Below are 12,118 nucleotides of genomic sequence, written 5' to 3'. Positions count from 1 at the left end.
GTTATAACTTATTCTTAGGAAAATAATAAGTAAGAACCTTCAGAAATATTTATTTATGTAGACTAACGCCTTCATTAAAATGAGCTTTCTTTAAGATGCAAGTATTACAAACATTTAATTTAATTCTTGTTTTTATTGCACTAGGGCTATTAACCATAAAAGGCTAATAAGCTAAGCCAAAGTAAAAAAGAAATTAATTAAAAGAATTTATGAACAAAAAGGGCCTAAAGAATTCGCGTGTGTAGTTGCTTGGCGGCGACTTCGATGAACAGGCTGGTAAATTGAGTGATTTTAGTAATTCATGTGCCCATCACGAGGACGCCTTCGCTCGACGGCAGCTGTGTCCTTCTGCCCGTCCGCTGCCGGCGGCGAGTGTCCTTGCTGTTGGCGAATGTCCTTGCTGATGGTGCTGTGTGCTGGTGCTGGTGTGCGAATGCGAGTGAGAGTGCGTTGCGGTTTGTCAGGTGCGTTAAACTGTGCGGTTCGGGCTGCGGTCGCCGCCGGTTATTAACAATTAACAATTAATGCTAAATCAATAAGCAAACACGATGGCACGCATAAAGCGACAATGTCATTTATATGCTAATTAGCTGAGGCCAGCTCAAGCAGCTCAAGCAGCTCGCCTAACCAACTTGCTTGATTCCGGCCAGCTCGGCGAATAAATTAAACTTTTTCGAACGTCCGCCCTCGAAATTGGCGAAAGGCCCGCCGCCGCAGCACAAAAGCCTCGTGCGGAAAATGCAATCCCAATTCGAGGAGTGGCCAGTGGCCAGTGACCAGTGACCAGTGGCCCGTCCTGGCTTTTGGGCCCATTTCTGGGCACTGGGCACTGGGCACTGGACACCTGGCAGTGGGTTTCGCATCCGCATCCGGATCCTACCGGCCTGTGTGGGACATGTGCAACAAAATCATTTTTCAATTACATTTTCGGGTTTCGTGTGCGGTTCTGGCTTTGGTCCCTTAAAAAGGCGACCATGACCACATGGCAGGTGGAATGGTGAAATGGCGGGATGATGGTGGCTGAAACTGTGGGTGGCCAATGCTTTTGCACCAAAAAGGGGCAGAAGGACAAGTGCCAAGTGGGCGGCATTCACATTCGCATTCGCGCCCCGATTGTTGCATATTGAAAATTTGCTGCAAAATTGATTTCACGGCATTTCTGTGAATGCGAAATGCAAAGCATTTTGAATGACCATTGATCACACGGATGCGAAAAATACAGGTGAAGGGGAGCAAATTGAAATTGCTTTGGCATTTGGAAAACCTGCCATTCAGTCATCATTTTACTTCTGGCTGAGAAAGTGAGTAATATCCTAATTATACATTATACATTACATTAAATTCCTATGTTTAATCACTCTATTTTTATTATATTCAATTATAATAGCCTAATTATAGTAGCATACTATTGAAAATAATCACCTCAAATTAGATTAATATAATAGGCGTGAAGTGTGTGGTTTTAGCACCGACTGTAATTTGATTTTGCAGCTGTGCCTGTCGACAATCTTAAATAAGAGTTCAAAAACGGGTATGTTGACTTAATCAGTTTTTGCTTGGAAAACGAATGAATATTGCAAACCACCGGACCGCATCAAATAGCGCGTCCAAAGCTCAAAATGCGATCGGATTGTTTACACTGGCCAAAAATAATGTAGAATGCATGCAATGTATAGAATAGAGAACTTCAAAGTTATATTATCAAGAAATCTACATTCAAATATTAATCTTGTGTTTTTGACCAATAACCGAAATCGTTAGATACTCTAACATAAATTGGAAATATGTACATAATGAATATTCAATAGCTATGAAATAGAACAATAACTAATAGATTAAAAACAACACAATCTAGACTCATTAGCATTTAAAAGGCTTTGCTTTATAGAAGAAGGTGTACCCTATTCTCCTTCAAGCTGCAACAAAATACAAAGTTTTTTTTTTCGAGTGGTCGCACATTTAACAAAACTATCGTTGGCCAAAACTGGCTTCGCAATGCCAGTGTGCGTGGTCTAAACGCTCCACCAGAAACAGCTGTAAACAGTGCTGATGCAATTGCACTTTCGGTCCCCAGACTTAAACACCATCATCGGATTCCCAGGACGCCCACCTACATCCACACCCACATCCACACGCCCACATCCACGCCCACGTCCATTGCCGTGGCCATCATCCGTACCGTTTTAATCAATTATAATTGCTACCATTTTTGATTAGTTGGCACCTGCCTCAATCATCTGCAGCATCCGAAATGGCCAGAATCGCTTTGGTCAACCGTGCACACAGCAACGGATGTTGGTTTTCGTTGGGCCGCTCGGTTCTGAATCGGATTCCATGAAAATCCGGAGTCCGTGTGGCGGGTTTGTGGGGCTTGGGGGTTTGGTTGGGTGTTGAATATACCGACATGGATTTGGGGGGAGGGGGAGCGGTTGGCAAACATTTTACGTAATTGCGCACATATTTAAATTGCGTTCCATATTGCACAATACATCAAATTATGGCCCAAAGTAAAGTAAATCTGGCTCACGGACACAGAAACGGACACGGACGGGCAGACAGACAAACGGACAGGCGAGCGGACAGACCAACGGACAGATTAACGGACAGGCGGACAGAAGAGGAGCAGAAGAAGAGGACCTAAGGCCAGTTAATAAGTAAGCCGAAGCATTTATCCGGGCTGCCCCTGTCCGTTTTCCATTCCTCCTTTGTCTCTCGCCTCTCATGGCACATGCATTTTGCATGAGGTTTTTCGGGCGAAATATTCCGCACAGAGCACACGAGCTGCACTGTAATTTATTTAGATTGCCTGGGCAAATATTTATGCACATCGTTCCATTGACTTATAAATCAATTGCAGCCACCGGGGAGTCCCCGCTCCACGAAGCTGGCCCTAATTAATAAAGACAAATTACCCGAAAGCGAGTTTGTTACTTGCATCCTTAGGAGAATGCCACCTCTTAAACTATCCACAGAGTTCAAAGGGAATGTCCTGACTTGACTGCCCATCTGGATTAGTCTTAAAGCCGGCGCTACTCGCATTACGACAACGTGTCCTTGAGTTTTGGCCCTAGCGGCCGTATCCTACATCCTTGGCCATGGCTGGTTAGGTTTGCAACTGATTTGATTCCATCTCGGCCAATTTTGCCGGCTGGGCGTGCTGCCACGCCTACAGCTAAGCGCTCCATGACAAAGGGAACGACTTAAAAGCACTCCTGCCGCACCGCGTTCCGAAAAAGGACTCATCGACACACCCGGGGTCACAAGGCTAGCACTTCGAGTTCTTAACAGAACTTAACAAGCTATTATTTCTGTCATATTTTTAATTATTCTTGATATATAATTCTATATATATATAGTATACAAAGTTAGCCATTTAACGACTTTCTTTCTAAGGCAAATGGTGTAGGTACACCATTAATTAAGTTTGCAGTCTGTTTGCTCGGCGGCTTAGTGTGATGACCTCAGTTGTGGACGGCCGTATTGCGGCGTTTTGTGTGTACACAAAAAATATTTCACAGGCAATTTCGCAGCCCCACACACACACACAACGACACACGCCCACACGAGCGTGTTCGCCTTGGTCCTCGAATGGGTCCTGTGGTCCTGGGACATTCACTATTGTGCATACACAAGCTGCAATAAAAAATTCAGCCCACGTCCCGAGCACTTATTGATACGTGAGCATAGATGACACACAATCTCGCACACACAATGGATAAGTAGCGCATACATATGCATAAGGTCCTTTTCGCAGTTGGAGGCGCCCAAGGATATCGCCCGAACAGAAGAACACAAGAACAGAAGGCATGCCAGTCACCGGGACAATAAGTGGCCATGAAAAATGGACAGGAGTCGCGACACCGATTGTGAAGGCGACTCGATCAATTTCGGGCAGATGAATCAATTTCTGGCCACCGAATCACAGGGTATCCAACTGCAGGTCAGGATATAAAGCAGCAAGGAAATCGTGGCATCAGGATCGGGACGATGGTTGGGTTTCTTTAAGTGTATCACTCGAATTGCTGGCGTCGTATGCAAAAGAATTATTATAATTTGCGTGCTAAGTGAAATAAAGAAAAAGTGCACTCAAATCCAAAAGAACAAAACCAAAGAAAACATTGAGGAAACTTTCTAAAACAAGGAAATTTGTTGCTATTGCTTTTGATATAGCAACTGGTAGTAGCCCGCCCAACCTTTACCCATTTAATTTAATTCCGTGCAACAAAAAAAAAAAAAATAATTTCAAATGGTCCCTAAGCTTAAGTTCCGTTTTTAATACCCTACCATATTTCGGCATGATTAGCAATAGATCGGCAATAGATTAGCAATTCATCTCTAATTCATACATTTTAGTTATCATACTAATTTCTCAACATATTTCGCCATTTAAATTGACCAACTTCAGGGTCCTGACCTAAATCCTAAATTTTAAAATAAGTTTTTTTACTTTCTAACATGGTGAGATACATATGTATATAAAAATATAATGGGTTATATATAATAAATATTAAGTATAAAATAAAATCATTAGCGAAAGCCAAAAGAATGTATTCCATAATAAGAATTTGGTAGTATATATAGGAGCTTAGCTATTAAATTATTAAATTCAAAGCGCCTTTAAAAATAATTAATTGATTGATAATTGACTTTTTATTTACTTAATAGAGAGAAACATATAGATTTTTACCTTGCGTTGTATTTTACATAATTTACATTTACTTTACTTTGTTTTTGTTTTCGGATCAGTTTTTTTTTTTCCCGAATGTGTTTAGTTTTAATTTAACTTACATTATAATTCATTACACTATTCTCTCACATATTATATTAGTATATTCTCTTTGCAACTTCAGTAAATTTTCACAACAAAAAAAATTAATATATAATACAAAAACAAAAAAAAATTAATTAAAAAGCAAAAAATCTATAACTAGCCATATTTCGGTTGATTTTTAATCCTGTCATTCCCAGGCTAATACCATTTATAAAAAAGCCTCTGAACCTCTAAATTATAAATAAGTGACAAAACAAAAGTGCAGCCAGCCTGATAACACAAAGATACCAGGGCTAACATGATTTTAAATTAATTTATTAAGTTGTTTCTGAAGCATATGCATACATACTTAAGCCTTTGACTTCAAATTATGCAGAGGTATTCAATTTTATTCCGAAACTAATGATTGTACATTTTTTAGGATTACTGCCGAAGTGCATTGTTTAAAGCATACTTTTGTGCCAGCTTTCAAGTGATTTCAAATCAGTTGAGATTTCCATGGCCATAAAGGGGAAACATGGGGCCAGCACACACAGAGTGGAGCATTTTGGTAAGGCCACTTTGCGACATTTTAATTTAAATGCTAATCAGTTGGCAATAGACAAAAAAGAGCGAACCTATCCCACCTCGAGTGCAGTTCATGTTCATACAATGTGTGTGCCTGGGTGTGTGCAAAAATTGCAACTCATTTGGAAGTGGGTGGCCCGGAGGGGTGGGCTGGGCAACCTGGATGGGCACAACAGCAACAGCGCTGCAATTTGTATTTAAAATGTCGGCCATTGTGGATTAGCTGAGACAGAGGCGCACCCAGCACCCAGCAGCACGCCAAACACGATGCACTGCAAGAAAAACATAGTGCAGAAAGCACTCAAAATAACTCAAAAAATATGAAAGCCACACAGAAGTCGCTTTGGAAAAAACACAGTTTTTTTGTCAATTTTGAAGAATATTTAAAGTAATTTCCAACACTCAAACAACATTTGTTATTTGATAAGTTTATATATATATTTATAAAGTATTTTTGTACCTAACAATTTCAACGTATTTAAAGAAAAATTTGGTCTTATTCATAAGCGTGAAATCACGCATGTTTTTGCCAGTGTACCTAGTCAGCTGAAGCCTTCTGTTGTTGCTGTTTGGGTGCCGTGTCGTCATTATCATTTCCATTTGCATTTTCGGCCTGCTCACCGATGGCATGTTGGGTAAATATTGCCATTTTATGCAGCGTCCACGAGATGCCATCGAAGGAGCCGGCACTTTGGCTATAAAAACAAATTGGAAGGGGTCGGTGGCGCAAGGGCGCAAGGCCGCTTGAACTGGTTAAACAAAAGGATGACTATGCACCGGAAACTGAGTTAATTCGCTGGATTTAAATTTGAATCTAGTCGATACCGATTGGCATGAATCGAATGCCCTCGGCCAAAAGCTGATTGCTACGGCCAGTTGGCTAATCAGTGCTGCCGCCTAATTAGCTAGAGAATAGCTACTACAAATGTTATTTTATAAATGTTGCTGTTTGTTTTAATACAAGAACATTAGCATTATTTGTAGAATGCATATAAGTGGGATTAGATAATATATGGCATTTGATTTTTTAGACAGCCATGTAGTACCACTACTTGCATTACAAAATGATGTAGCACAGCAGTTAGCCAAAAGGCAAGTAGTAACACAAGGCTATTTTATATAGCTGATTTGACAGCACTACATCTGTTTGCTGTTGAGTTCGTTTTTGTTTTTCGTTTTAGTTTAGTTTCGGCTCCTCTGTTTATTTGCAAGCCATCGCTCAACCCGCCCGCATCGCCACCCCCGCCCCCTGCGTTTCACAGCCCCCACCAATGGACGTCCGGACGAAGTGCACCAGCGAGCAGCCTCTGGAGCAGGACATCCCGGCGGGAAACCACCGCCTGCTGCAGTTCACCAACTGCCGCCTGGTACGTGGCCACCAGATCATCCACGAGGATCTGTGGGTGCGCGACGGTCGGATCGTGAATCCGGAGCCCGTTTTCTTCGACGAGCAGGCCAGGGCCCACTGTCGCATCGACTGTGGAGGCGCCATCATTGCACCCGGCTACATCGACCTCCAGATCAATGGTGAGCACCATCCCCCCGCTGCACTGAGAAATACCTGTGTCGGCTTAATTGCTTAGTTTAGTTTAAGGGTTCTCCTACACAGTTAGGAAATCTTTGCCAAGGGCATCGATTTCCATATTTATGATTTCCCAAGATAACATTTTGATAGATATAGATTAAGATAAATGTAGATATGTATGTCCCACATGAACCATTTTTCCCACATGAAAACCATGTTGCTGTTGTTATTCTGTGCCACTCTGCCTGGAATTCCATTAATTGGCACTTTCGCCGCGCTCCAATCAGCCGCCAAGGTCATCCGTTCTGTTTACCCGTTGACAAGCGGCAAGCCGCAATATGGAGCACCCGTAATCGGAGCGAGTTAATCTTATCGTGACTTCGCAGGCCCCAAGCGGCTGAGCTCAACCGCAAGTGGGCTACAGTGGGCACTTGCAGCGAAGGCCCACTGTGGTCAAACTGGGACGCGATAAGCTGCCGCTTTGTCTTCGGCAGACAAAGGCTGATCATGCGATGGAGATAATCCGTGGTGTAATTCCATCCATATCCATCGGGTAATTCCTTCAATAGCTGATTAACCCAAAATTCAAATGTTCCACAGGTGGCTATGGCGTAGACTTCTCCTACGACACGGAGACCATCGAGGAGGGCGTGGCCACGGTGGCACGCGGTCTGGTCAAGGGCGGGGTCACCTCCTTCTGTCCCACGCTGGTAACCTCGCCCAGCGACAGCTACCACATAATACTGCCGCGCATTCCCGCAGTGGTTCCCAAAGGAGCCGGCATCCTGGGTATCCACGCCGAGGGTCCGTTCATCAATCCACAGAAAAAGGGCGCACATCCGGAGCACTGCATACAGACCATTGATAAGGTGAGCGACCAATTTCAATTGCTGATATCCAGCAGTAACTTGTCATTTGCTTCTCTTGAAGGGACTCAGCACGCTGAAGGACACGTACGGCTCCCTGGAACGCATCAAGATCATCACCCTGGCGCCGGAGAAGGTCACCGATCCGGAGGTGATTGGCCAGCTGGTGGAGCGAGGCATCACCGTGGCCCTGGGCCACTCGATGGCCTCGCTGAGCGATGGAGAGAGGGCAGTGCAGCAGGGCGCCACGCTGATTACGCACCTGTTCAACGCCATGCTGCCGTTCCACCACCGCGATCCCGGCCTGGTGGGCCTGCTGGCCTCGGACGCAGTGCCGCACGGAAGGACCGTGTACTTCGGCATCATCTCAGACGGAGTGCACACGCATCCGGCGGCGCTGAGGATCGCCTACCGCACGCATCCGCAGGGCCTGATTCTGGTCACGGACGCCATATCGGCGCTGGGCCTCGAGGAGGGAGTCCACCACATCGGACAGCTGCCGCTGCAGGTTAAGCAGGGCAAGGCGTTCATCGCTGGCACGGAAACGCTGTGCGGCAGCATCGCTCCGATGGACGAGTGCGTGCGTATCTTCCAGAAGGCGACCGGTGAGTGGGAGATCCCCGCTAGAACTCGCATTAAATCCTTCGTTTTGCAGACTGCTCCGTGGTCTACGCCATCGAGGCGGCCACCTTGCATCCGGCACAGTGCCTGCAGATTGAGCAGCAGAAGGGAACCCTGGACTTTGGCACGGACGCGGACTTTATTCTCCTAGATGACCAGCTCCGGGTGCTATCCACCTGGATCGCGGGTGTATGTGTTTATAGGACTGCCAAGTAGTGCATCGAATGTACGACTGTTACAATTGTTTTCATTTACCTGATACAGGATGTATTTTATACCGAAGATTCTCCAATTAAATTGTTATATTTATACATTCCAGTTTAAAAAAGAGAGCATTTCACTAACATCGCATCATTTCAGTTGAAGGAATTCGGGATTGCCTAGAACAGCCAAGGATCTTCAAATAAAGTGCCATGGCATTCACCATTCGAAAGTCCCAAACGAGCCAAAGCCAAAGCCAAAAATGAGTCATTGGTTTATATGACATGGTTTAGGTTGTTCTTTATATTTTAATCGGTAAATCATTTGGTGTGGACAACTAAACTAAATCCATATACAGTTACAAATAATAGGTTTACACGACAAAAAAAAAAGTAGAATAAAATTACAAGGAGACGGGAGGCGAGCGCTTGATGGTGCGTTGGTTTTGGGCGCTCCTCCCTTGCGGATGCGAATGCAAATGCGAATGCTACATTGATGGCGTGCACCTTACACGATCCTTACATAGAAACATGGAGATATACACGCGCGCACACCCACGCCCCCTTAAGTGTACACAGATATATATATAAATTGGGTGTGCGAGCGCGAATGCACATAAAAACGATGCGATATACGGTGTGTAGTTATATATATAAAGACATATATATATGTATGTATATATATAGGCAATAATCAGAAAACAATTTCGGTTCACCTCGATCTCTATATCGAACTCCTACTGCGACTCCAGCTCTGGCCGAGGACCTGGCTTGATGAGTGGCCAGGGAACAGAGCAGAGCAGGGCGTTCATCCCCACCCGCCCCATCGAACTCCTGGGTGGCTTAGCATCGACAAACAAAGCGAAAGCAAGCTAGGTATAGGCTATATACTATCCGATGTATAATATGTATAGGTGTTATTTATATCTAGGCTGAAACGCAAAACAAAACGAAACGAAACTAAGTGAGGCGGCAGGGGAGGGCGATTGATGGCGAACGAACGAACAATCGAATGACGAACGAATTACTGAGTACAGGAATCGTAAGACTATATGTATATCAAAAGTACGTTACAAAAGTTGCTTATGTCTGCGTCTTCGCTATCATTATCGTATCGTGTGGCTGGACAGTGGCTGGAGCTGATCTTCTGGCCACGTTAGTTAACCGATCGAGAGCGGCCCGAAATGCAGATCCGTGCTCCTTCTTTCAACGGAGCCGTGTCCAAGTTAGGTGTGCGTTAACTAACGTGGTCCATTCCACCTGACCACCATCGTTCGGAGTTTTGTAAAGTTGCTTCCAAATGTTCCTATTACAATATCTGTTGCTTTTGTTGTTGTTAAACTTTAGGTAGGTTGTTTCTGTTGCTTGTTCCATCTGCGTATCCTCGTAATAAGTAAGTTCCCAACGTGCGAATGACCCCGGCTCTATTGCTTTGTATCCCTTCGTTCGTGCAGATCGGTTTCAGAAACCGATCCCCACCGCTTCCCGTTCCGTTCTGTTCCAATTCGTCCCGATCCGATCCAGTCCAATCCATTCTGTCCTTCGCCGCCTTCCCCACGTACAGCTAAGCACAAACCGGGCCAAAGCACGCCCCGTTCGTCTGTAACGCCGCTTTTTACGCGCAGCACTTGCTGTAGCCCGGCGCCTTCTCTTGGTTCCGGCGGTCGATGATCACGCGCTCCTGGTTCTCCGCCGACTCGCGTCCCGATGTCTTGTCCAGAATGGCCTCGGCGAGCTCACAGAAGGCCCGCTCGATGTTTATGTTCGATTTGGCGGATGTTTCCATAAACCGAATGCCATGTTCACGGGCAATCTAAACATGGGCAGAGATGGGAAAGGGAAGCAAGTTATTGGCTTGGTAAACAAATTGATCAAACAGACGTTGGGCGTGTGCGATCATTGAGTAGCAATCATAATAAATAACCAGAATAGTTCTAACATAAATTGTGTGCCTGCGTCTTCCGGGAATTTTCCCTTGCTTTGATTAACACTGACATATGTACCATAGGATTTAAATAGTGTTGTCTAAATTGTTCGAAAACCAATATATTCGCTCTGTGTTCAAATTATAAACTCTTTCACGCCTTTTTTGTCATTGTACCTTTACGAATTACAACAGTTGGAAAATATTTAGGGACATATAACAGAAAGCTGGCTATGGGACCTATGATGCACTAATATGTACATATGACTTCCAAACTCCTATGTGCCCTATTTATCATTGGCTGTTAACAAAACAACACATTTAACAAATCCAATCGAATAGAACGAATAGAACTATAGAATCTAACTGCAGCTATATCTGCTAATCTCTGAGACTGATTGATGTTTAATGGGGACTCCAAGGATGAGGGATGCTCACCGCTTCGCCGCGCTCCTTGTTGACCACCCGCTTGTCTGTCATGTCGCACTTGTTGCCCAGGATCATCTTCTCCACATCCTCGTTGGCGTGCTGAAAGAAGAAGGTACACTTTAGACGGGAAAAGGCCATTGCTCTCAGGGGGATCACTTACCTCGTCTATATTTCGTAACCATTTAACTATATTCTCGAAGCTCTTCTCGTTCGTTATGTCATAGACGAGCATTATGCCCATGGCGCCCCGATAGTACGAGGTGGTTATCGTGTGGAATCGCTCCTGGCCGGCAGTGTCCCATATTTGCAGCTTGATCTTCTTGCCGCGCAGCTCAACTGTTTTGATTTTGAAATCGATGCCTGGGGAAAACGTTTGAACAAGAAAAACAAATGTAGTGCGGAAAAACCAACGCAATTGGAGCCGAATGACGTCACGGCGGTGTTATCGATTACGTTGGACTTGGAATTGAACAAAATAAAGCAGTACCAAAGAGATATCACGATGATTCATTACACAGTCGTATATGGAGCAAGCATTCCAACTGAATGATCGCACGTCTGTGTTACGTGTTGCGATCGTGGTTTAGTACGAAAAGTTCAAGTTCAGGGAGTTACATAGCCACATAAATGGAATATTTTGCCCGCTTTTCTTTTGCTTTTCACTCCACAGGCGATCGAATCAAGCAGTGCGTGCACCAGTCGATAAGGCAGTGCCACGCCCAGTTACACACACACACAAAGATATCCTGGCTGTGCAGCTGACATGTGCGTGTGTGCGCGGTGCGGGTGGACAGATGCATGCATGTGCGTAAGGTCCCGTTACTCACCTATGGTCGATATGAACGTGGACGTAAATGCATCATCCGAGAACCGGAACAATATGCACGTCTTTCCCACTCCCGAATCGCCAATCAGCAACAGTTTGAAGAGCAAATCGTAGGTTTTCTTTGCCATTTCCAAAACGCAACGAAACCCTCGCAGAACAAAGCACAAACACACGCGCGCACACTCACACACACACACACGCACGGGCGCAGGTGACAAGCGATATTATTATTATTAACGCGCTTCCCTTTTTTCGCGCTTTCTCTTGCTTATGGCCGCTTAAACAGTAATCCTTGATCTCGTGTTATCTTTTTTTCTTTTCACGGTTTAAATGCGCCGAATTAATTAATATTTTCGCTTGCAATTGTTGCTATTAGAACTAGAGCTGGA

General features: G+C 44.6%; 2 protein-coding genes across 2 annotated transcripts; one reads left to right on the top strand and one right to left on the bottom strand.

Annotated features, from left to right (window-relative positions):
- Positions 1–6,491: 6,491 nt before the first annotated feature.
- Positions 6,492–9,505, top strand: LOC120455368 (N-acetylglucosamine-6-phosphate deacetylase). Its single transcript, XM_039641474.2, has 4 exons — positions 6,492–6,865; positions 7,464–7,732; positions 7,794–8,334; positions 8,385–9,505. Exons 1-4 carry the CDS (start codon positions 6,610–6,612, stop codon positions 8,564–8,566), a joined length of 1,248 nt encoding a protein of 415 aa, XP_039497408.1. The 5' UTR covers positions 6,492–6,609; the 3' UTR covers positions 8,567–9,505.
- Positions 8,822–12,104, bottom strand: LOC120455369 (ras-related protein Rab-10). The gene is made up of 4 exons (XM_039641476.2): positions 11,731–12,104; positions 11,064–11,263; positions 10,913–11,002; positions 8,822–10,363 (listed from the first exon to the last, which is right to left on the bottom strand). Exons 1-4 carry the CDS (start codon positions 11,855–11,857, stop codon positions 10,166–10,168), a joined length of 615 nt encoding a protein of 204 aa, XP_039497410.1. The 5' UTR covers positions 11,858–12,104; the 3' UTR covers positions 8,822–10,165.
- Positions 12,105–12,118: the final 14 nt, after the last annotated feature.

The sequence above is a fragment of the Drosophila santomea genome, chromosome X, assembly GCF_016746245.2.
Source record: "Drosophila santomea strain STO CAGO 1482 chromosome X, Prin_Dsan_1.1, whole genome shotgun sequence".
Lineage (NCBI taxonomy): Eukaryota > Metazoa > Arthropoda > Insecta > Diptera > Drosophilidae > Drosophila > Drosophila santomea.
The sequence above is the reverse complement of the archived record's forward strand: the minus strand, read 5'-3'. Positions and strand labels throughout refer to the sequence as shown.

Bases quoted from the DNA above. Each gene is read 5' to 3' on its own strand.
- LOC120455368 (XM_039641474.2), top strand. From the start codon at position 6,610: ATGGACGTCCGGACGAAGTGCACCAGCGAGCAGCCTCTGGAGCAGGAC. The intron at 6,866-7,463 runs GTGAGCACCATC...AATGTTCCACAG, and splicing joins CATCGACCTCCAGATCAATG to GTGGCTATGGCGTAGACTTC. The intron at 8,335-8,384 runs GTGAGTGGGAGA...TTCGTTTTGCAG, and splicing joins TATCTTCCAGAAGGCGACCG to ACTGCTCCGTGGTCTACGCC.
- LOC120455369 (XM_039641476.2), bottom strand. From the start codon at position 11,857: ATGGCAAAGAAAACCTACGATTTGCTCTTCAAACTGTTGCTGATTGGC. The intron at 11,264-11,730 runs GTGAGTAACGGG...CGTTTTCCCCAG, and splicing joins CACGTTCATATCGACCATAG to GCATCGATTTCAAAATCAAA. The intron at 11,003-11,063 runs GTAAGTGATCCC...TTCTTCTTTCAG, and splicing joins GGTTACGAAATATAGACGAG to CACGCCAACGAGGATGTGGA.